The 26931-nt window shown below is 43.7% G+C and overlaps 1 protein-coding gene across 9 annotated transcripts in view; it reads left to right on the forward strand.

Annotated features, from left to right (window-relative positions):
• PTPRT (protein tyrosine phosphatase receptor type T) overlaps positions 1 to 26931 on the forward strand; it is a 488934-nt gene that overhangs the window by 344109 nt on the left and 117894 nt on the right. For all 9 annotated transcript variants that reach the window (XM_077187379.1, XM_054644473.2, XM_077187382.1 and 6 more), the window contains exons 10-11: positions 15197 to 15398; positions 19392 to 19494. In XM_077187379.1, the coding sequence (XP_077043494.1) occupies positions 15197 to 15398; positions 19392 to 19494 (305 nt within the window). The remainder of the gene's footprint in view (positions 1 to 15196; positions 15399 to 19391; positions 19495 to 26931) is intronic.

Here is a 26931-nt window from a genome sequence, read left to right on the forward strand (position 1 = left end):
GTTCAGGAATTTAGGGGAGTTAAATGGCTTTTTGAATGAAAATGTGTAGGGGCATAGAATATAAGAAAATAAAGACAGTGTAGAAAGTAATCTCACCCCTAAGGGGCCGCAGCTGGGCCAATTATCAAAGATTGGAACAGGCCTGACTTTACCAGGCCACAGCTGTGACCAATGAGAAGAAGATGCTATAAAAGAGTGGGGTGGCTGGGTGAGAGGGGAACTGGGGTCAGTGGCTGCTTTGTGAAGAGGAAAGAGTCAGTGCTGGGAGGAGCTGCCCATGAGAAACACCAGGAAGGTTTGGAACTTTTGTGGTAAGGAGACAACAGCATGGAACCCCTGTGATAAGATGACAGCAAAAATGTAGAATGAATCCTTTAAGGTTTAGCTGGTGGAGGATGTTGAGATGTAGAAGGGGAAGGTGTGGCATTCACATTCTCTGAACAGAGAGAGACAGAATTCTCTCTCCCAGGATTTTTCCTGGAGAAGCACAGAGAGAAAACAATTCTTATCTCTGCATGCTGCTCCTGTTGTTTGGCACATGGGGAATGTGTTATGGAGATTGTTTACCCAAGGTTATTTGTCAATTAGATTCTGTTGAGGGTTTTGTTTCCTTGGCCAGTTGGGTCAAAGCTGTGTCCTGCCTGTCTTAGACAGTCAAGGGTTTTTCTTTAATATCTCTTTAGTATAGTTATGATACAGCATTACTGTAATTTAGTATAGTTTTAATAGAGGAACCGTTCAGCCTGCTGAATCATGGACTCAGAGCACATTGTTCCCCATCCAGGGTTCACCTTTTTCTTCAATAGAAGGTTAAGATGAGATTTTTGGGATTGGGACAGTTGGTGTTTTTTACCCCTCAGGCTCAGCAGCTGCTGTGCTGCTCTGAGATGGGGTTTGGGGAGCTCTATCTGCCCTTCTCCATTTCCCCAGATCCACCCCATGGCTGGGCCTGCATCCTGCCCCTTTTATCCCGCTGGCACAGCAGAGAGCCCTGCAAAGCTCAGCTCCATCACAGCCTGAGCAATAGTCACAAGAACTTCAACCTTGGCCACCTTTGCTCAGGAAAATGTGTTCCATCTTGCTATAAATACTAATACAAGACAACTTCTTAAGCACTAAATTCCAAGTGAATATTTTGCATATAAACATTTATTTTTTTTCTCTGTTATCTAGCTAAAAGCTGACTATTTTTCTGCTAGAATGTTGCAGAAGCAACTTGGCTTTTTTTTTTTTTTTCCTGCTGGATGAAGCAGTTCAGGTGGATTTATTTGCTGTTACTTAGGGCATTAAAACAAGGTTTTTACGTTGGCTTCAGGAGGAATTTCTTGCCCTCTTATTTATGGTGGGTGTGCATTAATGGGGGAGCTGGTTTGGCTTCCATTCTGCTTTTCTGATTTAGCCTTGTAGCACTTTTCAAAACCTTTGCAAGTGGCCAAACTATTTTTTGGCAATTATGCTAGACAGGAAGGGTGAAGATATTAAAAATTTGGAAAATTGCACAGCTTATTTTCATCCCACACTTACTCCATACAGGCTGGTGGGGTTTTTTTCTTTCTGGTGAAAAAAAAATAAAAATCAGGAGTTCAGAAAACCAGAAAACTTGATGGTGTAGCTTGAAAGGCAACTGTAAAAAGTGCAGTCAGAGTCATTGTTTTAACACATAATGTCAGAAGATGGTTGTACCTGCTCTTGTGATGCTTTGTGTTTCTGGTATGGCAAACTCAGTGTATAAAGAGCATGGTAAGGTACAGGCATTTTGTGATTAGCAAAGTATGACCACTCTTATTTATTCATGGATATTTGGGGTTTGAGTTGCTTTCATTTCTGCTCGAAGTCTGAAATTTTTAAGATAGGAGCCAAAAAGAAAGGACAAAAAAATCCACATAAAGAGGTAAATTTTGTTTTAATAGGTTTCAGAACTGATTTACAAGTGAGTTCTCATCTTTAGTGCTCTGTGATTCCTTCATTGCAGAAGAATTTTTAATTTTTTTGTGTGAGTGATCCCAGGTTGATGTTGGGATAAGAGCAGAGCTCTGGGCTTGATTCACTGATCCTCTGCTTTTGAGATGAGAAGGTAGAGATGCACTTCAGAACCCCTTGGCAGGAAAGGAGGTTAAATGTGTGTTTGAGGTCTCAGAGTATTGGCTTAGTGCCTCCAGCTGGTGTTCCTGTGCTGAGTGCTCCTCCTGCCCTTCATCCCTTGCAGATGTGTCCAGGTGTGCAGCCAGGCTTCTTATGGTTCTTCTGTTTTAGGAATATTAAGACTTTTGTCAGGCTTCCCACATGGTTTGGGGTTAAAGCTGTGCCTTGCCCACTCCTTGCTGCTTTTGCTCCTGCGTTAATCAGTCTGTGACAGGGGCAGGGATGTTCACAGAATCCTGGAATTATTTGGGTTGGAAAGGCCCCTAAAACTCCCTCCTGGGCTCAGCCTGGAGGAGAAAAGTCTCTGAGGAGACCTTAGAGCACTTTCCATTACCTAAAGGGCTATAAGAGAGTTAGAGAGAGGCTTTGTCAAGGCACAGAGTGACAGGACAAGGGAAAATGGTTTTAAACTGAAAGAGGGCAGAGATTCAGATTAGATATTAGGAGAAACTTCTTTACTAAGAGGGTGATGCAGCACTGGAGTTGGTCACTGAGAGCAGCTGTGGCTGCCCCTGGATGCCTGGCAGTGCCCAAGGCCAGGCTGGACAGGGCTTGGAGCACCCTGGGACAGTGCAAGGTGTCCCTGCCATGGCAGGGGGGGCACTGGATTAATTTCAAGGTCCCTCCCAACCCAAACCATTTTGTGGTTCTTTGAATTGAGTCTCTACTATTACATTCCTTACATTTAACAGCCTGTGGGGTGCTGTAGAGGGATCATGCTTCTCTCCTGCTCCCTTCAAGAAAACAAACAGCTCTGATAATGTATGTAGAAAAGAAGGGATTCCTTATGTTCTTCATGTCTTATCTTTCACACCCAAGTGAGGCTTGTGCTGGAATGTGAAGATAGAGGTGAGCTAGACAAAATATTAGCATGCTTTGATGCAAAACACAGATCAGAGTCCTCCAACTCTGACACTCTCAGCTTTGAACTTGAAATCAAATGTAGAGCCCCCATTCTGGGCCCTGGCTGTTTATGATTTACACTCTGCTTGATTCCAGCCTCAGAACTGGAAGTGGCAAGTGCTACCAGTCATGCTGTAAACAGAGATGGGGACTGTGCCAGTCTCCATGTGGCTGGGAACCTGGAGTGGAATCTCTGTTGGAGGAGGAGGATCCCTGTAGCTACTTAAAATGATACAAAGCCACAATTAGATTTCACCTTTGGAAAGCAAATGATCTTTAATTGTCTGCTGAAACTGCGGTTTGCCAAAATTAAATGTGGGATTAAGCCTGAAAGTGAGGATTTCTGCAGAAAAAGCAGGATAACCCATGGGACACTGACTCTGTAAGAGACTGTAAGAATAATAAAGCACTGGAAAGCTCTTCAAGGGAGGTGGTAGAATCACCATCTCTGGGTGTGTTTAAAAAAAGACTGGCCATGGCACTGGGTGCTAGAGTCTGGCTGAGGTGTTAGGGCATAGAACTTGATGGTCTTAGAGGTCTCTTCCAACCTCATGATTCTGTGATTCTGTGATTCACTGCTCTATTGCATCAGTGCCCATGCAGTGGTGTTTTACTGGGTTCTGAGTGACCCCAGGCAAGGGGCTGTGGGGGAGAGAAGAGCTGATTTTCATTCTCCAGTGAGTTTCAGTCTGGGGAAGGTGTTGGCTTGCCAGGTTTGAATTCAGAAGTGCTCATTGTCCTTCCCCAGCTTGAGCCCTGCTGCCCAGAGCTGTCACTGCAGGGGAGGGGGCAATTGAACCTTTGTGGTTCAGCCTGGTGAGCAGGGACTGGGGAAGAGCCGCTGGTGGTGCTGGGATGAGCGTGTAACAAATACATAATTTTAAAAGCATCTTATGAATCTTGTCAGGTCTCAAATGAGCAGGAAGAGAAGGCTGTGGTTGGGAATGGCTCTTCCTTGCTGCTCTTCCCATTGAAATCTGAAGCTGCTTTTGATGTTGGGTATCTTATGAAAGAAACAAACTCAGGTTCAGAAAGATGTGAGTGGTTTGGAAACTTCGTGCTGACCACATGAGAATAAATTACATGTGGTAAGAACTGTCGAGAAGCTTTATGAAACTTCTGGAAGGTCTGTGGTACTCAAAATGATGGTGAGTGAGATGTTCTGTAGAGCATTCTCACTTTGTACACCCTCTGCACACGCTGAATTCAAAATAAAATATATCCAGACCCTGAGGTAGTTTTCTTCCATCATAAAAACCTGGTCTAGTGGAAGGTGCCCCTGCCCATTGCAGTGGATTTGGAACAAGAGGATGTTTAAGGTCCCTTCCAAGCCAAACCATACTGTGAATAAAGTCCTTTTCATGGTTAATTTCCATTGCACGTGGCATCTTAACACCTGGCTGGAGGAACACTGCTTCCCTGAGGCAGCAACTAGGGAAATGAATGGTTGTGTTTGTGTAACTTTGAGTTCAAGGATATTTCTGTCAGACTTGAATGCATCAGTTGATTTGTGTTTATTTTTGGGATATGGGGAAAAATGAAGTTTTCCTGTAGGCTTTATTAGAGCATGGAGTGGAATATGTAAGGCAAGATTTAAAACTAAATAGCCTATTGTTTCCTGAGGTGTTTTCAATCATGAAGCCTTGCAGTTGGTTTCCCCTCCCCTCCATCTGCAGTGCTGAACCCTGTGAAACACATCCAGCTCTCTGCTGATACCTGACTCCCTTATCTCTGCACTCTTAGGAGTTGCAGAATGTTTTCCCGCCCTGGAAAATCACACTTTGCCTGTGACAAAATTCTTCTTCATCTATTTGTGAAGTCTTGTGCCAGCCCTGGTATGAATTTGGAGCAGGTGGCCCAGGGGAAAGCTCCTGGTGGCTGCAGGAGCACAGCCTGGCACTGACAGAGCTGCTCTGCTCTGCTCTGTGTGGGCTGGGAGTGCACTGGAGCTGGCTCTGGCAGCTGAACACTGAGCATTCCTAAAGCTGCTCTAAGGAGGGTTTAAACACCACTAAGTCTGGCTTGTTCACAGCTGAGCCTGCCTGGTGTCATCTGGGTAAATAGAAGTGACACCAGCTCCAGAGAGGATTTTGCTATTGGGACCTAAGTGGTTCTCAAAATGAGAATTACAGAACCCCAGAATGGTTTGGGTTGGAAGGAACCTTAAAGCTCATCTCATTCTACCCTCTGCCATGGGCAGGACACCTTCCATTAGACCAAGTTGCTCCAAGCCCTGTCCAACTTTGGATTTATGCACATCCAGGGATGGGGTGTCCACAAACTCTCTGGGCAACCTGTGCCAGTGCCTCTCCACCCTTACAGTGAAGGATTTCTTCACAATATCAAACCTAAATAATTCCCCCTTGTCCTATCGCTGCATGCCCCTGTGAAAAGTCCCTCTCCAGAAGGCTCCACTTTAAAATAAGAAAGAAATTAGAGCTGGGGCTGGTTTTGCAGCTTTCATTTTCTGGGCTGGCAGCAGCTGTGCTGTTTCAGTGGTTTGGTCCCAGGCTTTTCCATCAGCTGAGCAGGGCAGTCAGCAATGGGACAGGTGGGACCTGGTGGCAGGACACAGTCCCACAGGGCAGGGCAAGCTGAGCCCAGCCCTGGTGTGGGAAGGAGCTCCAGACAAGGGGATTTTCTGGTTGGATGGACAGGCTGCCTCCTGCTTGCTGAGCAGTGCTGGAGGAGCTGACATCTGTGACAGTCTCTGGGATCCTTATTCCCAGGGCAGTCCACCTCCTTGTGCCCTGTGTGTGCTGCTCAGTATGATAAGAACTGAGGGATAAAAATGGTCTTGATGCCAGGTCTTGCTTCACAAGGCAGGAGTGAGTTCAAAAAGCAGCAAGAAGTCAGGAAAATCTGCTTTTTTTCTAGCTCAGTAAAGGGACAGACAGCAGTGAGGGTGTCCCTGCAGACCCTGCTCCTGACCTTGGCACACTCATGCATGGAGTGGCTGTGTCATCTTCCTTGTCCTGCCTCCTCTCTTGTCCATAGCAAGGGATTGTTTTGAGTCTTGAGGCGTTGCTGAGTGAAAAAGGGGAGGAAAAAACCTATTTTATATCTGGAGAGAGTAGTGCAGCTACCTGTCAGCTCCAAATCATCTCCAGATGGGAGAGGTTGCAGGAGGGGTGTGGAGAGGCAGAACAGGCTGTTTTATAAAGACAGGCACATCAAACATCAGTGGGAATGTAGGGGAATAATGCAATGGATTTATAGGCTTCAAATGCCTTCCCCAAACTGCTATGCAGGCTGTCACTAAAATGGAAAATAGATATAAGGTTGTATAATGTACCCACAAAGTAGAGTGTGATTTAACAGCAGTACTTACCATTTGCATTGAAACAGGCTGCAATTGCTAAAATCAGAGGGGAAGCTTAAAGTCCTAATGTTTAATGGTGGATATGGCTGTAGAGAGCAAAATTCTGCTCACTGGGGCTGATTAATTCTGTATGGCAAAAGATATAAGATAAAGTGGTCTGCATACCAGGATCAATTGCTGTGGAAGAAACATATGAACATATTTTTTTTTCCCTTGACAGGCAAGCTCTCAATCCTGAGACATTGGAGTGTTCTGCCCTCAGTTTTAAGGTTATGAACACACAAAATCCTGACAACTCTGTTATTCATCAGGGTGAAATCTTACTCATATGTACCAAATGTATGGGCAGGCTAAAAGGCTCTATCAGCTGTGATTTGAGCAGAATATTCTGCCTTGTTAATTTATTTATTTAAGAGGATTAAAGAGAGTCTGAACAGCCATCCTGGGTTCCCTGGGGATTTCAGTGGTGTGGGGCAAAAAGGGCCATTACAGTGGAGTGATGAGATCTTTATCACAATTTGTTCTTGTATCGAGCTTAGGGCCTTGTGCTCCTGTCATTATAGGTTCTTCCAAAGGAACTTCTAAAAGTTAATTAATCACATCTCTTGATGGTCTATTTCCCTCTTTAATCACCACATTTTGAACAATAGGTACCCTCTTTTTTTCTATAGGGATTTTTTTAATTTCTAATTTTCAACTCTTGCTGGCATTTCTAATTTAGAAAGCAAAGGACAAAGCAATTTCTTCCTCCACCGTGCAAAGAAGGAGTAAAATTCTCCAGACTTGTGCACTTGCTTGTTCACCACTGGAATTTTGAAAATTCCAAGCAGGTTATTTTTGTTATTTTTTAAATTATGTGTTATCTCTCTTGCAGTGAGAAATAAACTTGTGCTTCCTAGTTTAGTTAATACCTCTGCTATCATCTCTCCCTTCCTCATGAAAGTTTTATGTCCTTGTAGGAGAAGTTCTGCAGTCACAGATGATGACAGTTAGCAAAGTGTTCACATCTCCCCAGAAAATTGTGTTAAATTGGGCTCTGGGAAGGAGAGAAGAGCTGTGCTTGTGCTCTCAATATTACAAGTACATCTCTGGGGTTGTTACCATACCTCAGTGATTTAAAAGAGTTAATATTCAGAGCTTTAAAGTGGATAAAAACAGAGAGGAAGATGGAATAAGAGGGGGTGCCCCTGGTTAATGAGGATTAGAGTGCACTGGAGTTGGTTGCTGAAATAACAACCAAGGGTGAACTTGGTCACCAGCCTACTCCTTTATGCTGATCTGTTCTTATTTTATTCTCCAATTTATCACAGCAATTATGTATCACTGAACACCTGGACATTAAACTATGAAGCCTTTTTTGATAGTTTCCAGTAAACTCAAACTTGTACTGTTGGCCTGTTTTATATTTTACGAAGAATTTGGACTCATGTAACCAAATTTTGCACAGCTGACCAGGGATTTCAGCATCTGAGCACCTCCTGAATCCATCCCTCCTGCCCAGCTGGGAGAAGCCCAGGCTCAGTGCTCTGCTCCCCTCTTGTGCTGGTGGGAAAATTGCTGTTCTTTATTCTTCTGAGTTCCTTCACTACTTGCCTTTTGGAATTTTGAATTTTCAAATTTACTGCTTTTATTGCTTCAGTATGAGATACATTTCATGGACTCAGTGAAGGAGGCTCCAAGGAGATTTAGCATTTATTAATGTGTATTTCTTTCCTCGATTTTGCTGTGTTTAGATCTCTAGCAGTGCTGGCCACTAAAATTTCCCTTGGGACCATCGAGTTCCCCTGGAGCTGTTGTGTAAACTCTCCATTCCCTATGGAAACCCTGGACAGACATTCTGGTTTGCAGAGAAAAGACAACTTTCCATTTAGGACAGTGCCTGGCCTGCAGGGGGATCAGGAAGGTGGTTAAAAACCATAGAGTTCCAGTCTTGTGAGCAATTTCCTTATCTTTGTATTTTCAGTTATTCTGCATCAGAATGCAAATACATATTTTCAATATTTCCAATCAGAATTATATTTTTGGGTATTTTTCTGTTTGTTTTCTGTCTGTGCTTTTAAGCTTCTAAATAAATAATGTTTCTTCCTTTTTTTTGAGAATACAGAAGTATTAGATGGCTGAGCTTGTATTTAAAATAGATTATTTAAAATAATTTAGAACAGCTGCTTTCAAGTGATTGAGTCATCTTATTTTTTTTAGATTAGAATCTCTTGTTTGTTTTGTACTGAAATGCTTTGACACTTGGAACAAGAAATTAAGATAAATATTCAGCATACAAACCACAAGACAGGTGTTTTTTCCAGCATCCTTCTTGTTCCAGAGAACTGCCATATTTCTTCTCCAGACATGTTTTTGTGCTTTTATAAATTACACCAGAGTCAGAAATTTCCACAGTTTTTCAAAAATTTTTCACTCCCTGCTTCTCTGCAATTTCTCTTGCTTCAGAAAATTGGGTTTAAATCATTGAGAAGACTGGAAACTCCTTGGTGCCTTCCTTTTACCTGGCTGTAATTTGGTGAAGCACACAAGGAAATGAACATTGATTTTTGTAGGAGAAACCCTCCCACCCATGGGTGCACACAAACCCAGGACTGTGGCACTTCACTTCTGCTGGCCTTGCCCTGCCCTCATCCTGAGCCTCAAGAGTGCAGATTTGGGTTATTCCAGATCTGGGTTATCCCCAAGGGGAAATCTTAGTGCCCAGCCCATGGAGCTGCTGCTGGCTGGAGGAGGGTGGCAGAGCAGGGCTGTGTGCCAGGCCAGCCCCAGGACATTTTCGAAAAATTTTCACTCTCTGATTCCCTTCTCTTACTTCAGAAAATTGAGTTAAAATCAGTGAAGGCTGGAAATTTCTTGGTTCCTTTCTTTTACCCAGCTATGATTTGGTGAAGCACCCATGGAAATGACCAGAGAAATGATACATTGATTTTTGTAAGAGAAATTCTCTCACACATGGGTGAACACAACCCAGGAGTGTGGCACTTCTGGGTTATTCCAGTGAGGAAATCCCAGTGCCCTGGAGCTGCTGCTGGCTGGAGGAGGGTGGCAGAGCAGGCTGTGTGGCAGGCCAGCCCCAGGACATTTTCAAAAAATTTTCACTCTCTGATTCCCTGCAATTTCTCTTACTGCAGAAAATTGAGTTTAAATCAGTGAAGACTGGAAACGTCTTGGTGCCTTCCCTTCCTTTTACCCAGCTATGATTTGGTGGAGCACCCATGGAAATGACCAGAGAAGCAATACATTGATTTTTGTAAGAGAAATCCTCCCACCCAGGGCCCTGGGTACACACAAACCCAGGAGTGTGGCGCTTCTGGGTTATTCCAGTGAGGAAATCCCAATGCCCTGGAGCTGCTGCTGGCTGGAGGAGGGTGGCAGAGCAGGGCTGTGTGCCAGGCCAGCCCCAGGACATGCTGCTGGCAGTTCCAGCTGTGGCTGCAGCTGGAGTGGCAGCTGCTGTTGCTGTGCCTGCAGCTCCAGAGAGGAATGAGCCTGAGACAGAGCTCTCAGCTGTTGATCCACACTCAGGGCAGCACTCAGAGCTGAAAAGCAGCAGGTAGCTCGCTTGGAAGTGAGAAATGATTGGTTGCTTGTTTGTTTTTTGCTGAGATGGAAGATTTTGCCTTCTTTTCCAAGTGGACAGCTCTGTTTCCAGGGCTGCTTCCTCTGGTTCACCTGGGGTTTGGCTGCTTAAGCAGCAGCACTCAGCAATTACAGAAATCACAGACTTCTCAGCCACACAAAGGTTTGTGTAGAGGAGTGTAGAAGCCCTGGTTTTATAAATGGCAGCCTGGAGAGCATCAGGTGCTTGTGGTGGTGAGGAGAGTCCTCCCAGAGGTGAGCACACAGCCAGGGGCTCTGCTGGCAGGGGTTGTCTGTTACTGTCTTGGTTTGGAAAGACAGGAGTCTGCTAAGGAAGGCAGGAGCCTCCCCTGAAATGGAGAATGTAAATCCTCCCCACCCCTCTGAATTGCTCTAAATTTTAAATTAAGGGGGTCTCAGGCAACAAAAATTATGGGAGCAGGAAATAACAGTTCTTTAATAGGGGAGAAAATAAAAAAAGATAAAATAAACAATGCAGTGAACTAAACCAACAGTGCCAGAGTCAGAACCCAGCCTGACATCCTGTGGGTCAGGCTGTTGGCAGCAGAACCATTGGAATTGTGGCTCAGCCCTCCTGCAGTGTCAGGGCTGGTTCTGCTGGAGCAGGGATCCTGGAGAAAGGTGCAGTCTCTGCCTCTGAAGATCCAGGGCAAGAGGCAGCTGCTGTTCCTCTGGGCAATCCAGTGCAGAAGCTGTGCTGGTGTTCCAGAAGCTCCAGATTCTATCCAGGTAGGAATGCTTGGCTCCTCCCTCTGGGCTCCCATCTGCCAATGGGATGCTGTAGTTCTTATCAGCCATGCAGGGACATTCAATGGCTGTTATCAGCAGGTGTCCCCCTGAGGGAGGAGTGATTGTGGTCACTCACAGAGAGAGATAAGGCGAACTGCCCACTTGACAAGGGTAATCTGCCATGCAGATGGTGATAGAACACATCTTGCATTGCAGTCTGGAACAGTTGCCTTTAGCCCAGGGGCTCTCCTGGCAGTGTCTGTGTGCCCTTTCCTGCCCACTCCAGGCACTCAGAGCCCTCCTCGAGGGAAGCAGAGAAGAGCTCAACCCTGATGAGAGCAAGGATTGGTTGCTGTTTCTGAACCATTTGCATTTATCAGCCCCTAAATATTTCTGCTGCTGGACTGGGTTACTGTGGTGGTGTTTACAGGGGTTCCAGGAACAGGGAAGAGATGTGGACCTGACTTTGTTTCAGAAGGTTGGTTTATTATTTTATGATATCTACTATATTAAAATGATATATTCAAACTATACTAAAAGAATAGAAGAAAGGATTTCATCAGAAAGCTTGCATGTAAAGGAAAAAGAATGGAATGATAACAAAGCTTCTGAGTCTCAGAGAATCCAAGCCAGCTGACTGTGATTGGCCATTAGTTAGAAACAACTAACATGGGCTAATCCAAGATGCACCTGTTGCATTCCACAGCAGCAGATAACCATTGGTTACATTTTGTTCCTCAGGCCTCTCAGCTTCTCAGGAGGAAAAATCCTGGCAAAGGGATTTTTCAGAAAATATCATAGCTACAGGTGACCCTGGACACATGCACAGCTTTGCTCTATGTTTCTGTTCTCTGTGCTGCATCCAGGTACTGTTAATGTGTTAAAGTCAAATGTTCAGTTTTGGGGACAAGGGTGGCTCTGAATGTCCCCACATCACCTGGTTTAACAAGGTCTGTGTCTACTGGGAGAGACTCTGCTGCAGAAAAGGTAAACTCACATTTGGCTGTGCCACAAACCTCTCTGCTGGAGTTTATATATCCTGAAAAGAGCCCTGGGAAATCCTGAAGTCTGATTTGAGTGAGCAGTTGCTCTGAAAATTGACCCACACTACAATATCAAATTGGGGACATTGTCTCAAGTGTTCTTGCCTCCTTCTCTGCTACTTGTCAGTCGACCCAGGTTGTTTTAAGGTCCCTTGTAGTCTTTCTCTGCTACAGTCAACAGAAAAATAAAGACTGGGTTTGTTTGCTTGTTTTTAAATCACTGAGTTTTTTTTCTTTAGTGTTTTTTTCTTTTTCAAAGCTTTTGTAGCTCTTTTGCCTTAAGGGGATAGGGGTTTTTTTAATAAGGAAAAATAACTGTTTCTGTAATGATTTTAGAACTGCTGAAGGTAGCAGAATACATTTATTTATATGGATGGAGATCAAGGACAAGTGCATCTTTCACTGTATTTATAACCTTCAGTATAATGTGCTTGAAAATAAATACCACTGATTTTGCATAGGCCACTGCCTGACCCGGGCATCCTGTGAATGTGCTGTTCAGTGCCCCAGGTGTAGGAAGTTCCTTTTCTTCTCCCCCAATTCCTATTTTGCTGATTCCCATTTGTGGTTTTATAGAATTTCTATTATTCTAGCTCTAGATGTGCCATCAGGGCATACAAGATTGCATGGGCTCATTCCTACATAACATTAAATTAAATGCATTTTTCTTTCTGGAGTTTAGCTATGGCATGGACATGCTCATGGCTCTTGATTTAAGTATTTGTTTCCCAATTTAATTCCAATGGTCTTACAAATTCCCTTGCCTTGAAGTGCCTTGATGCAATAAGAGCTCTCAGAATACTGTCCCATACCATGCTGGTTCTTGACTCCCTGAGGGAAAAGCAGTGGTTGGAGAGATTTTCCTCCTGTTTTTAATTTTTTGTTTGTTTTAAGAACCATTATGCTCCAAGGTCTCTCTTTCTCAGGTGTCTGGCATGAAATAAAAAATTAAACCCAGATTGTAATTCCTGGAAAAATTAGCTGGTTTTCAATGAAATCACCTGCAAGCTGTCTAATTATAATTCCTTTGAGAGTTCTGCTTCTGTACTTTCTTGCTGCTGGTCTAATTCATGCCCTTTCTCTGTTACACTGCCTTATCTTGGATGTCAGCTCTGTCTAAATGTTCTTCTCTGTCCAAATAACAGGATTCACATGCTCTCACCCTTCTCTGGTGTCAGTAACATCAGTCTTGGTCTCTTATTTATCCTGTTATTATTGAAGCCTCCGTTTTTAAACACTGGATATTTATTTTTCCTCAAAATGCAGCATTTTCCTCCTGTCATAAACCAAGTGACTTAAAGATTTTCAAAGGCTCTTTCAGAAAGGCTGGGAATTAGATTCTGGTGGAGACCTTAATAAAAAATTTAAGACCTCGTGTATTAACATACATTGATTTATTCATAGTGTTTCATTACAAATAAGTGAGGATCCCATAATATCAAAAAAGGTTAGGAGAGCAGCAGAGCATGGTACATTATATTGACAGCTCTGCTGAAATTGAGCTGCCTTGGGATTGGATTTGGAACTCAGGCAAGGAATTGGCTGGTAAATAAGTCATGAGCTTCCATTGAAGTGTCTGTACAGCAGGAGGGTTGCCATGGGTGAGCCTGCTGAGCTCAGGCAGGTTTCAAGGTGTGCTGGCACCAGCTCCAGGTGTACTCAGGGCATCCCTCCATGAAATATGGTCTCCTATAAGCTTTTGGAAGTCTATTTCACACCCAAGATAGCTCAGCTACCTTAGAAGGCAGAATGGCTTCTGTGGCAGTGTTGGAAACAAAAAAGTTTTAATAAAAGGCAAAATAACAAAACTTTACAGAGAAAAACTGAGCCAGGTGCAAGAGGTTCTTGCTCCAGGTAAAACACCTCACCAAAGCAATTGGTTTCTTTGTTCTCTTCTTTTTCTAGTAAATGGCCCAGGTGGGACTTCTTGGCTCCTGTCCAATTGGCCATCCTTAAGTTTGAGGTGAAATCCTCCAGGCCTGTGAGGTGCCTTTTTTACCTAATCCAGGAGAGAAACTTCTGGGCTTTTTTTTCCTGTTTAAGGAGACAAAGGAGAGTTTTGTCACTCTGTCAACAGGGGGGACATTCCTACACCTCCAGGTCTGGAGCACTCCTGGCTTCAACCAGGTGTAAACCAGACTGCACCATGTGTAAATCTGCACTCTGAGGCTCAGCATGAGGGCAGGGACAGCACAGCAGAAGCTGGTCTCCACAGAGAGAAGGGCTTTTGTCTAAAGATGTGGTGAGCTTTGTTTCATTTAAACATATTATTTCAGTTCAGCATATCCTCTGTAAGAAAAGGCCTCCAAAGCTTTTTTGGTCAGAAAAAGGCTTCCATTGTTTTCAGCTGCCTTTTGAGGAGATGATTTGCCAAAAGGAAACGTATCCATGTTTGCACTGAGGGTTTTCATGAGCTGTGGGGGCTTGCATGGGTGATTTGCATATGAAAATCCTGCCAGCCATGCTGTGTGCTCTGGTTTGATGACAGAAGTTCTGAGCTTGGATGTTGCCCTGATTTTTAAAATTTTTCTAAGCCTTCTGATGTTTACATTCTTGTAACGAACTTTCTCATGCACTTTCTGTAAATAACTTATGTTTTATATTCTTTTCTGGAGGAGGAGAAATTTGATGGACTGTTGGTTTGTCCAGTGTCATTGGAGAGGTGGCACTGTCACCCTCCTATCTGTGATGGTGTTCACAGGGGTCCCAGGATGAGGGAAGAGATGAGAATCTTGACTCCATGTTTCAGAAGGCTGATTTATTATTTTATGATATATATGTTGTATTAAAACTATACTAAAAGAATAGAAGAAAGGATTTCATCAGAAGGCTTGCAAGGAAAGGAGAGAATGGAATGATAATAAAATCTTGTGACTGACCAGAGAGTCTGAGACAGCTGGACTGTGATTGGCCATTAATTAAAAACAACCAACATGGACCAATCAAAGATGCACCTGTTGCATTCCACAGCAGCAGATAACCATTGGTTACATTTTGTTTCCGAGGCTTCTCAGGAGAAAAAATCCTAAGGAAAGAATTTTTCATAAAATGTGTCTGTGACACTAATCCACTGTCACTTTTGGAAATCTATAAATGTTGGAGTCAGAAATTAAAAACTCTCATTTTACCTTGAGAGAGCTGCGTGTCCACACCATGTTATTTCATGTCCTATAGTGACACTTGGGAACATAAAGCAACTCTTTACATCTTTTGTTGTAAGTCAGCACATGCTGAGGCTTTAGCTGAGAGAGGAAATTAGTTTTTCCCTAAGTGAAACCTTGGAAAAATTCTCATGTTGGTTTGACAGCACCCGAATGCAAAACGGCTCATGGGAGATACGGAAATAACCCTGAAATAATTCCTTGTGTTTGCATTCTGCCTTGAGAGGTGACAGAGCAGGGGGAGGCCAGTGCAGGAGGCCCCCTGATCACCTCCTGTCCTTGTTCTTCGTTTGCAGATCACATACAAGGCCGTTGGGTCTCTGGATCCCAGTGCTGACCTGTCCAGCCAGAGAGGGAAAGTCTTCAAGCTGCGCAATGAAACCCATCACCTCTTTGTGGGATTGTACCCAGGCACCACCTACTCGTTCACCATCAAAGCCAGCACGGTCAAGGGCTTTGGGCCACCCATCACCACCAGGATTGCAACCAAGATCTCAGGTACTGCTTTGGAGAAGAAGGAAAAAAAAATAAATCTAGGGCATTGTGCTTCAGACTCAAAGCTGGAGCATAAAATTATTAAAAATACTCTGCTTAGTGTTTCTCCAAGCTTCATAGGGCAGAGTTTTGAAGCAGCCACAGACCTTTATTTGGGTTTACAATTACAGGGGTTAATTTGTGGCTGTCCTAGGTATCCCTGGATATCTGTCGAGCATTTTAAATGAGAACCATCATCAGTTGCACAAATGAACTACCCTTATTGTAATTATTGTTAGCATTATCTGGCTGGCTGGGGAAATTCCTTCTGTAATGTGGTTTTTTATTTTCAAGATGTACCAAAATGGATCTAATGAAGTAATGGAATTAATAGTGCAAACAGACTAAAAGTAAGGGAGGAAAGCTGTTTTTTCTTGGGTTTTTTAATGGGTAAGAGCAGAGAGAGGGCTTGAGGCACATAAGAATATGAAAGGCACTAAAATAAGGAGGCAATGGCAAAAAGGTGTGGGAAAAAAAAAGTGGAAACAGGGCAGTTATAAAAAAATGGATATTTGGCAGATAGATGTGGATTTTAACATTTAGTTGATAGCACTAAAATAGGTTTTCTAACAGAGAGAAAAGCTGGCTTTTTTTTGGACTATTTTAACAATTTTTTTCAGTTAAGTCAAAATACACATCTGGAACATTCAGGACACTGGTAATGCTTGAAATTATGGCTGGTTATTGTAGAAAAGATTGCACTACAGTATAGATTTTCCACTGCCCTATTTCAAAATCAGTTAATAATAGCAAGTTGTGAGCAGTAAGTGACAGGGTAAATTTTAAGGAAGCAAAGCACATCTCCTCCCTCTGCTCAGGGTTTGAACCTTCACATTTAGCACTCAAGCCCTGAACCATTTGAAGTTAAAGCCATTAAGTGTCCAAACAGCTCCATGGGCTGTTGGTGGTTCTGCAGCCCTGCTGTGAAGGGACAGCACAGCTTGCACTCCATTCCCTTGTGACCAGAGAAATAAACAACCACAGCAATGTTCTGGGGGCCTTTTCTCCTCTGTTTCAGTTTCTTTCCTTTTTATCATCCCCTAAGTGCTCAAATTGTGTTAGCAGCCTGCATGAGTGCCAACTATGTGCATACTGGGCTTGGTTTATTGACTTTTTTCCCCCCATCTCCCAGATATCTGGCTCTCAATAGGTGGGTACAAACTCCATGCAAGCATGAGGGTAGCCTCTGACATTAGATTCTCTCACTGCATGGTCAAGCTTCTGATACATTTTCCAAATAATTTGAGAATTACCATTAAATTTGCTCTAAGAGGAAGCCTTGAGGTTATTAGGGAGAAGAAGGATTTTTGCTCTGACAGGAATGTCCTTGTGAGGCTGCATTTTTTTTGTTTCTTACATGGGAAGACACCTGTGCTGCAGCAGTGTGTGTGTGTTTGTTTCTATGGGTGCATGAAGTTGTGCTGTAGCACCATGCACTCTGGCCAGAGCAGGGGCTCAGCGATTCCTGCTGTGCCACCAGGGCCAGCAGGTTGAGGGGATTTTTCTCCTTTCCTCCACCCTCATGAGACCTCACCAGGAGCTCTGCATCCAGCTCTGGAGTGCTCAGCACAGGAAGGACATGGAGCTGTTGGATGCAGTCCAGAGGAGGTCACGGGGATGCTCCAAGGGCTGGAGCCCCTCTGCCCTGAGCCAGGCTGGGAGAGCTGGGTTGATTCCCTGGAGGGGAGGAGGCTCTGGGGTGACCTCATTGCAGCCCTCTACAGTAATACCTGGAGGGGCTCCAGGAGAGCTGAGAGAGACTTTAGACAAGGACCTGGAATGACAGGACCAGGGAATGGTTTTAGCCTGTTAGAGGGCAGGTTGGATATTAGGAGGAAATCCTTCCCTGTGAGGGTGGGCAGGCCCTGGCCCAGGGTGCCCAGAGCAGCTGGGGCTGCCCCTGGATCCCTGGCAGTGCCCAAGGCCAGGCTGGACAGGGCTGGGAGCAGCCTGGGACAGTGGGAGGTGTCCCTGCCATGGCAGGGTGGGCCTGGATGGGCTTTAAGGTCCCTTCCAACCCAAACCATTCTGTGATCTCCAGCATCTCCAGTGACCTCTGGTGTGGAGGACCACTGGGGATGTGTCTCCTTTCAAGGAGTCACTGCTTCCCCTTGATGGGAGAGCACCTTATTCCAGAGAAATCCTTCTTAAGCAGTTGACATTCACTCTGAATGCATTCCCAGCTTATTGACAGGGAAGCCAGCAGCTGAGCTGATAATAGCAGCCCCCATTCTTGACAGTTTTCAGGCATTTAGATAAAAATCCTGATTGTAAACAGGATTACAGTGGAAATCACTATGAGAGGATTAAATATGGGATCCCCCACAATGCAGCTTGCCCTTGTGAGCTACAGATGAACTTGTGTGAATTCTTCTGTTTGCTTTATACTTTAAATTTATTTCAGCAAAACCTGCATCTTTGGAACAAATTTGGCTCTGCTCTGACCTCATGGTCTCTTCAGGTTTTCAGCAGTAAAACTTGTCCCAAACAGTTGCCTGCTCCTGGGGAAGGAAGAAGTAATGAGTGAAATATATTTCCTAAGGAAAGCTGTTCTACTTTCATGGAATGGTCCTAAGAGAAGATGGCAAAGCAGAAGGAGAAAGTAGAGTTTGGCTGAGTGGGTTTTTATTCAGTGGGTTTCTGTATTGCTGGGGGGAACACATCAGGGATATGGGGATGGCTGGGCATTGCCCCAGGGTGGCACTGGGATCTCTGCAGCTGCCTGGTGAGTCAGCTGCACTTAAACACCAGGGTAAAATGTCCTGGGTTTGGGTGCAAAAATAACCTGGCTAATTTGTGCTCCTCTCTTTTCATCTTTTGTGTTACCTAGCGCACCCTCCAGCTAATCAAGGGAACACAGCTTAAGCATGTCCATTAAAATCTCTTAAAATGTGAGAGGGCAAATCCACTGACCATAGCAGGAAAAAAGATTTGGGGTACTTTTAGCTCTGCCACTGATTTACTCATCCTAATGGGTTTCTTTATAGCGTCTGTGCAATTTCCTTTCCTCACCTCGAGGCCTTACAAAGTCTTAAAAATTTGAGATGAGATTTTCAGAGCCAGCTTGAAGATTGCCTGATTGGTGTTTAATTGGAATGGAGAAAGAGTGTACAAATATTTGTTGGGAAGGATGGAAGTTTTACAAGGAAGTCTCACAGATATGTGTGCTTAGGAGAAAGATTTTTTTTTTTTTTTGAATGTAGAGTCTGATGAAGGAATAGAGATGGAAGCAAGTTTTGATACAGAAGAAAAGAATTGCTGAGCCAGTCTCACTGGCTAACCAACGAGGCAAAGGGTGTGTGAGTTAGAAGGGGTTTTTATGACTTAGAGCAAAGGATAAACCCACCCCAAACAAGATGATTTTACCAAGCAGAAAGAGAGCACAGGCAAACAAGTCAGCAGATGTTGCAAAAATAGAAAAAAGGTCTCAGAATTTTCCACTGCAAGAAAACTGAAAAACAACTTCTAGCTTAAACTGTAATGTACTGACTGTTAGTGATTGGAGAACAGTAACATGAATATGGTAATTACAGTAGTTATGATAGGCTATAGATAAAAGTTAAGGTATAGATTGCTGAGCATCTTAATACAGTAGAACTAAAGAAAAGTCTATAATGCATTGTAACCAAAGCCAAAGGGTCTGCAGGGCTGCCTGCAGCTGGAGCTGACAGCTGTGGGCACAGCCTCTGTCACCCACGACCCTGGACTGCTGGAACCTCTTGGATGTAATAAACTGCATTTTGTATACAATAAACTGCATTTTGGAGAGCCCCTGGAGTCCCACATCTCTCATTTCGGCTCTTACAAATATTAAAGCAGTTTTGATCATTCTGGTCATAAGACTGGGAAGTATTTATATAGTTCATGTGACAAATGTTAATATAACATTTTATACATTCCATTGCCATCCCTACCAAGGGCAGGTGCCTAATGAAGTCGTTCTTTGCTCTGCTGCAGCCCCGTCCATGCCGGAGTACGACACGGACTCGCCCCTCAACGAGACTGACACCACCATCACTGTCATGCTGAAACCTGCTCAGTCCCGGGGAGCACCTGTCAGGTGGGTGTTTTGTCTTTTCTCTTCACACTTCCCTCCTCTCCTTCCTCCCGCACTCCTCTCTCATTCTCCTCTGATAATGGAGCTGCTGAAAGCAAGCGCTGACTAAAAGGCCAACTCAGCTGTTGATTCTGCTTTTCACACTCTGCTTTCATGAATGCTTCAGCCTGCTTGCCTCCCGCTGTTAACCTCCAGGAAGGATTGCTGCAGGCACTGTTGGGGTTATTACCCTCTCAGCATCACTTCAGATGCCTTTGCAGTGCTGGAGCACAGCGGGATGTGGAGCTGGAGACTGAAGATCCCCACATGAGGGTGGAGGAGGCTCCAGGTCTCCATCCTGCCCCCTCTTCCATGATGAACAGGGCCTGCTGGTAACTATTCTAGGAGTGCCTGTCTTGTCTTTAATGCTTGTGGAGGTATTTGCTCAGTTTCTGGATTACACACTTCTCACTTCTCATTCATAATCCAGCTGTGCTGCTGGGCTGGCTGTGCAATGAAGTCCAGAAAAAAGGAATTTTGATTTAGTGAGGCTTTGCTAGCACAGACAAGCAGATCCTGCTGCAGAGTAGAGGATTTACAGATCACAGAATCGTTAAGGTTGGAAAAGACCTCCAAGACCATCGAGTCCAACCTTTTACACTCCCCACCTCATCAACCAGCCCAGAGCACTGAGTGCCATCTGCAGTCATTTCCTGAAGAACTCCAGGGATGGTGACTCCACCTCCTCTGTGGGCAGCTCCTTCCATTGCCTGACCACCCTTTCTGCAAAGAAATTCCTCCTGATGTCCAGCCTGAACCTCCCCTGGCACATCTTGAGTCTGTTTCCTCTTGTCCTGTCCCATGTGGGAACAAAGCCTGACTCTCCCCTGCCTGCCCCCTCCTGTCAGGGAGTTGTGGAGAGGGAGAAGGTTCCCCTGAGCCTCCTCTTCCCCAGGTTAAACAGCTCCAGCTGCTCCTCACATGACCGAGTCTCCAGCCCCTTGCCCAGCTCCATTCCCTTCTCTGGGCACTCTCCAGCTCCTCAAGGTCTTTCTTGCAGTGAGGGGCCCAGAACTGGACAGAGGACTCAAGGTGTGACCTCACCAGTGCCAGGCACAGGGGTGCCATCCCTTCCCTGGTCATTTAGGGGCAGGAAGCTGCCCAGGCACCCATGGCATAGAGTGGGCACCTTGCAGGGAGCCTTGCTGCCTGAGCTGGGTCCTGCTCTCCATGGTGACATGCTGATGGTGGTATGCTCTCCATGGTGACATGCTGATGTGAGACACTTTACCTGCAGGTAAAGTGATTTGTGGTTACCTGAGGTTACCTGCAGGTAACCCTGATTTGAGTTCTGTACTCATCACTCTCTTCCATCTCAGTGAAGTTGTGTTTGGTGCAAAGCACCAGCACAGATGAACAAATTTCCATTCTGAGCCCACACTGCCTTACCTGTTGCTGCCACTACTCATCCTGCCAGGCTCATCTGCTGACAGCAGCAATTGGAATCACTTATAAAAACAGTGGGTCCTGCCTTGCAGGGAAGTCCAGCAGGTGTTCATTACCTCCCTGTGGGATCTTCAAGCTTTAACTTCCAGTTTTCACAAGAGAAGTTTTTTCCCATGGGTGTTATTTTAAAAACACCATAGTTCCCCCTTTCATAATGGGTTGCTTTCATTTTGGGTTTCTGTATCTCACTGACAGGTTCTTTATGCTTTTGAAGGATGCCCACTAAGTATTCAGGAGCAAATTGCTCCAGATGCAAACTACTGTATTTAATTAAGTATCCTATATCAGCTGGTGGTCCCCCAGCTGTGTTGTGGCTTGGCCCCAAATTGTGTGGACAAGTTCAAATGAAAAAAAAAAATCCATTCTTTAAGAGTAAGCAGCATCCCTTCTCTGTTTTTTTCTGAGTAATGTATTTCAAAGTTTGCCTTTCAATCTCTGGTACTCCATATGAGCAAATTTAGGAGCCTATTTTCTGAGTCCTTTAGTGATGTTTTTTTTTTTTTTCTGCTGGAAAAGAGCAGTAAAATCACACAGCTTTGTTTTGTTTTATTTCTTTATATGGGGGAACATTCCTGTATCTCGTTTTACCACCTGCTGTCTTAGCAGTGTTGCTATTTTGTCTTTTTATTGAAAAGTCTTGTGATTTTTCTCAAAGTCGATTTACTGCACTTTAACTGCATTCAGTGAATAATGTCTTTTCCAGCAAATGCATCTGTACATAAAATTGGTAGAGATTTTTTTATAAATTTTCACTGTGATTTCTTTAATTGCATTGTAGCCTATTACACATGTTTGCAGAAAGTGCAATATTTACATGCCACATCTAAGTGATAAAATTATTTCCTATAATGAGTCCATTTCATTGACTTACAGATGTGTGTATGAAAAGCAGAAGGGCAGGAGGAATAAGGGGGAGGGACTCTTGGGGAGAATTTTAGCTTTTTATTAACTCTGACAAGCTCAGAATTCTTCCCCTGTAGAACCATCCAGACTGTTCTTAGGATAACCTTAATAAATCCAGTTATTTCAAGCTTCAATTTTCCTATCCTCTTCCCTTTTCTTTAGTCTGTTCTGCACACTACCCTATTTGTGAAATTCTCTCAAAATACCATTTCCAGAAATGGGTCCCATTCCCTCAGTGGGAAATAACACGAGTAACCTATTGTGAACTGCTTTTGGGCACCCACAATACACAAGAACGAGGTGGTTTTTCCTCCTCAGTGTGTTTTATTCATTCAGCTGAGATCAAATACTCTTTGCTGTTGCCTGGTTAGGTGTTCTACCTTTTGGTTGTGTGGGGTTTATGTCCCTCATGAATTCCCTCTTGGTGGGCTGCCATGCTCTGCCCAGTTGCTGGAGGCATTAAGGCAAGCCCAGGTTTGAGACCAAGGGCTGAGCAACCTCCCTGCCCAGCAGTGAGATGTGCACAGGGCCCTGCCCAGTGGGAATCCTGGTGGGAAGCCTTCTCCTGGCCTCCCTGGTGGATGTGACCATGGATCCTGGATCCTTCATCTCCCAGCCTGCCTCAGATGGGGCTGAGCAGCTCCTGAGAGGAGTCTGGATTCCCCTCACCCCTTCCTATAGAGCTCTGCTATTCAGAGCTTTCTCTGGGCAGGAATAGGTGAACCCCTTACCCCATCAACCTGACAGTTTCTGTTCTGCAGTTCTCTGGTTTTTATTATGGTCCTGCCAAATTGGGAAGATGTCGCTATAGGACATGAAAGAGCACAAGCTCACACCGCTGTTCTCAAGGTGAAGAAAAAAGGGAAGTTTAATTTCTGACTCCAACATTTATAGATTGCCAAAAGTGACAGTGGATTGGAGGGTCACAGTGCCACCTCTCCAATGACACTGGACAAACCAACAGTCCATCAAATTCCTCCTCCTCCATAAAGGAATGCAAAACAATGAGTTATTTACAGAAAGTGTGTGAGAGAGTTTGCTACAAGAATGAAAATATCAGAAGGCTTAGAAAATCTTAAAAAATCAGGGTGACAGGAAGATGAAAAACAATTAATATACAGTAATTATTCTAATATTTTCTCTTCTGTTCAGGGGATGGTGAGTTGGAGAGCATGTAGGGGTGTGACTGTAGGCAATATCTGTACTTGGTCTTGAGTTATTTCATTCTGCTGTAGCACAGAGATGGAGCATGGGCTGCAAGAACATCTTCAGAATAATACAGAAGGATATTTAAAATAAGATTAATTGTATTTTCATTGATCTGAAATGGAGCTACACCAAATCCAAAGTCACTTTCAGCATTAAGACACTTCTGATGTTCCCCAGTGCTCATGATAAATAATTGAAATGTGGCTGTTTATAAAAGTAACGATCATGAACTCAGCGTTGTTAATGATCTATAGATAACAATGAGAACTCTTCCATGCAACCTAATAGGATTAATATAAACTTAGATATTCTTTGATCTATTTTGTCCTATTGCCAAAAGAAAGGTGAAGCCTCAGCAAGCAGAAATATTCTCCCTTGTGGCACAGGTGTTTCATTTTTGCCTTGATTTTTCATGGTATAACCTGCAGAGCTTGACTCCACATTGCCCTTTAAAAATAACTTTTAGGTGTTCTTATATCAATCTAAACCATGTGAATGGTGCTATGATTGATTTGCTGGAGGCTGACATTCATCTATAATACATTCACAAGAGGAAGGAAGAATGCAAGTGTTCTCAATCTTTACTCCTCAACTCTTTCCTGAAAGCCTCCAATGTGATTTTGAGGATATTTCTGCCTTTGAATCTGTTATTGTCAGGAGGGCTGAGTTAGTCCTTCATAGATTATTCACATATGACATCTTTAGACCTCAATTTGAGAATTTATATCCCACTCCCAGCTTGGAAATAACACTCTGAGGGGTTTTATCTGCAGGACATGTCCACAGGCTGGTTTTTGTGTGCTGGATATTTGAAGGTCCATCTGCTTTATTAACACACAGTTGGTTCTGTCAATCCAGCTGTACTACTGTTATGGAGAAAACCAAATTTCCAGAGCATGTGTTAGTTCTGAGGATTTCAGAGCCTAGATAAATGCTCCCCTTAGGTGTGATTGCCTTGTCAATACCCTGCTCTGCCTGGTGGAGCTGTAGGACACTGCAGAAGGATGTTCGAGAAGAGCCTGCAATTATTTTGGGGTGGGGTTCAGAAAATAGAAAACTTTTTTGTTGGAGCAATATGGGTTTGGTATCTCTTCCTGCAGTTCTCAGAGGTGTCAGTAAATCTGTGATATTCTTTTGTGCGCTGCCAGCACACAGGTACACATGGGTCAGTTTATTAATTTACATCTTAAAGGAAATACATAAATCTGAATAAGAGAAGAGAGTTTAAATACTTAAAATATATTAAGAAGAACTGAGCAAAGGTGAAATAAATATTTTCGTATCAACAGCCAGCCAGGAGGAAAAATTAATTTCTATAGACCCAGCCTTGTGTTACACTTGAGTGTTATTATTTGATTATTGATCTTCCAAGCATGAAATAAAGGGAAATTTTGTTATACATGATGCTAAAAAATTTAAGACAAGACAACTGTAGTGTTATTTACAAAGCACCTTGGAACAGTGGGGTTTTACTGGTGTTATACTCAAGCTATTCTCCCAGGAAAAAAATCCTGTTGGATGTATCTATGCACTTAGTATTCCTACATGCAATAATGAGTAAAACTTTCCTAGAAGGAAGGGCCATGCTGTTGCTTCCATCTTATGTTAGAGAACTGAAAGCAGCTAAAACTTGTCCTTCTATCAGCAACAAAGTAAAAATGGAGAAAATCTGGAGCCATAGGCTTGAAATTTGATCTCCAGGTAATTTATTTTCTGTGATTTTGGGCATTACCTGTTCATCCTGAGCCTGCCTTTCCTGCACCCCCCTCCCTACATCCTTAGTCTGATTTTGCCTTTCCTGCACAGTAGTTCTCCCCAGCCTTACAAAGGAGTGGTTTGCAAGCCCAGTGACCTTGATTCTGTGGTGGAGAAACTCTAAACTCCCAATATCTGCTGGTGCTTTTGTTTTGCTTTGCCACTGGTGACTTTGGTTTGTAGATCTCTATTTGTACAGAGGGAGCAGTGCTGCTCAGATCTCTGCTCTGCAGCTTCTCGGTGGCATCATCACATCAGCCTGCCTCAGGCAGTTCTGCTGATAATTGATTCATTAATGCCACAAAAGGCTGGCAGCTTCTAGTTTTTAAAACTCCCACGAAGAGAACCTTGTATATGAAAATAATGACTAGAGTGAAGGAGCAGCAAAACAATAAAAAGTGTGCTAAGGGTGAAATTATCATACCCTTGGCAATTCAGAAAGTTAGATTCCCTTGAAAGGCACATTTTTAGTACTTGGAAAAGAAAATTCTTGGTCTGCCTTTTCTGGGTTTAAATGTCTGCATCACATGAGTTGATTCAATACAGGGGAAGCAGTCGTCACTTCTAATTTTGTAGTATTTAATGTCATCTTTTAATTTTGTAGTATTTAATGAGAAATGAGATTATCAATCTAGGCTTCTGATATTATAAGACAAATTATCTGTGTTAATTAACATCTCCTATAATATACCTCAGGGATATTGTTCTGAAATCATTCAAGCTGAGTTTCTCCTGCCTGACACTTGGTCTTCAATTTAGCTGAGTTTGGAGGTACATAAAGAAGTTTCTTCTTAGAGGTAAACCAGAGCAACATTTTCTCCAACTGTGTGTGAATGTGAGAGAAAGAAATTGAGAATTTGAGTGAAAGGCATTAAGTACTTGCAATTATTATGAATATTAGATGTGCTTTGCTTATTGTATCAGGAGAAAAGCAAAATGTAGATACAGGTGTGTAAGGTACAACCATAAATATCAGGAAGGAATATTTAGATTTGTGTGTAACATGGCAGAATTCATTGAATAGAGGCTTAGATTCAGGTCTGAGTCCCAAGAAGTGAGGCTAAAGGGCATTGTGGGTCAATTTTCTCATCTGGTCCAGGAATTGCATTTTCCTACTGGATCAGCACAATGTGCAATTGAAATTCAGCCCCCTAAAGGGGACAAATCTGCCTTTTACCATTTTTCAGCCATCCAAACCATGGCCATTTTCACAGCCTGGTGGACCTGCTGTGTCTTTGACCATTCCACAGGGAGCTTTGGCAGTGGGCAGAAACGGGAGAGGGAAGCCTTAAAATTGGTGTCTGTTTGAATGATAATATTCTAACAATCAAATTACACATGGAGCAAATTCTTTGTTGCCAAGCAGCATTTTATTAGTGCTACAGGGAGACTTTTGCTAACAGTTTTTAGTCTTGTGAAGACCTGAGGATACTGAGTAGGAGAAAGGAGATTTTTTGCATAAATCTTTTATGCTGAATACATAAACTGCCAGATTTATTTCCAGCAACCAACAGGTTAATGAATTCTGAGCTTTAAGCTGATATTCACAAATTGATGACCATTTCCTCACATCAATCTGTCACCCCATTAGATGAGGGAACAGGGGAACCCATGGTTCCAGTTGGAGGGTTCCTTTTCCCAAGACATTTCTTTGCTCCACAGCTCTCAGAGCCACTGTGCCCCTTCCTTGTTGTCACAGAAGGAAAGGGTAATAACAAACAACACAAAATACTTCAAAAATCATAAACTCTGCCTTCAGGAGGTGTCCCAGTGCCAAGCCTGTGACAGCTTTTGGCTCAGACCCTTTGGTGGAATGAGCTGAGCTGGCCACAGCTGCTCAGGGGTGGGAAGCCCACAGGAAGGACCTTGGCCCTTTTGGAGGATCATCAAGGATGATTTACTTAATTGAAGCAGCTTCTTAAGGCACTTAAAATGAAATGGGATGGGCCTGAGCACAAGCCCCTGGCAGTTGTGCCCCCCTCAGGAGGGACAGTGCCTGTCCCAGGAGTGAAGGTGCTGAGTTCAGAGGAAGTGGCCCTTCCTTCATTGCTGCACATGGCAGGAGATATCCACACAGGCAGGTGCCCC

This window comes from Agelaius phoeniceus, chromosome 17, assembly GCF_051311805.1.
Source record: "Agelaius phoeniceus isolate bAgePho1 chromosome 17, bAgePho1.hap1, whole genome shotgun sequence".
In the NCBI taxonomy this organism is placed as follows: domain Eukaryota; kingdom Metazoa; phylum Chordata; class Aves; order Passeriformes; family Icteridae; genus Agelaius; species Agelaius phoeniceus.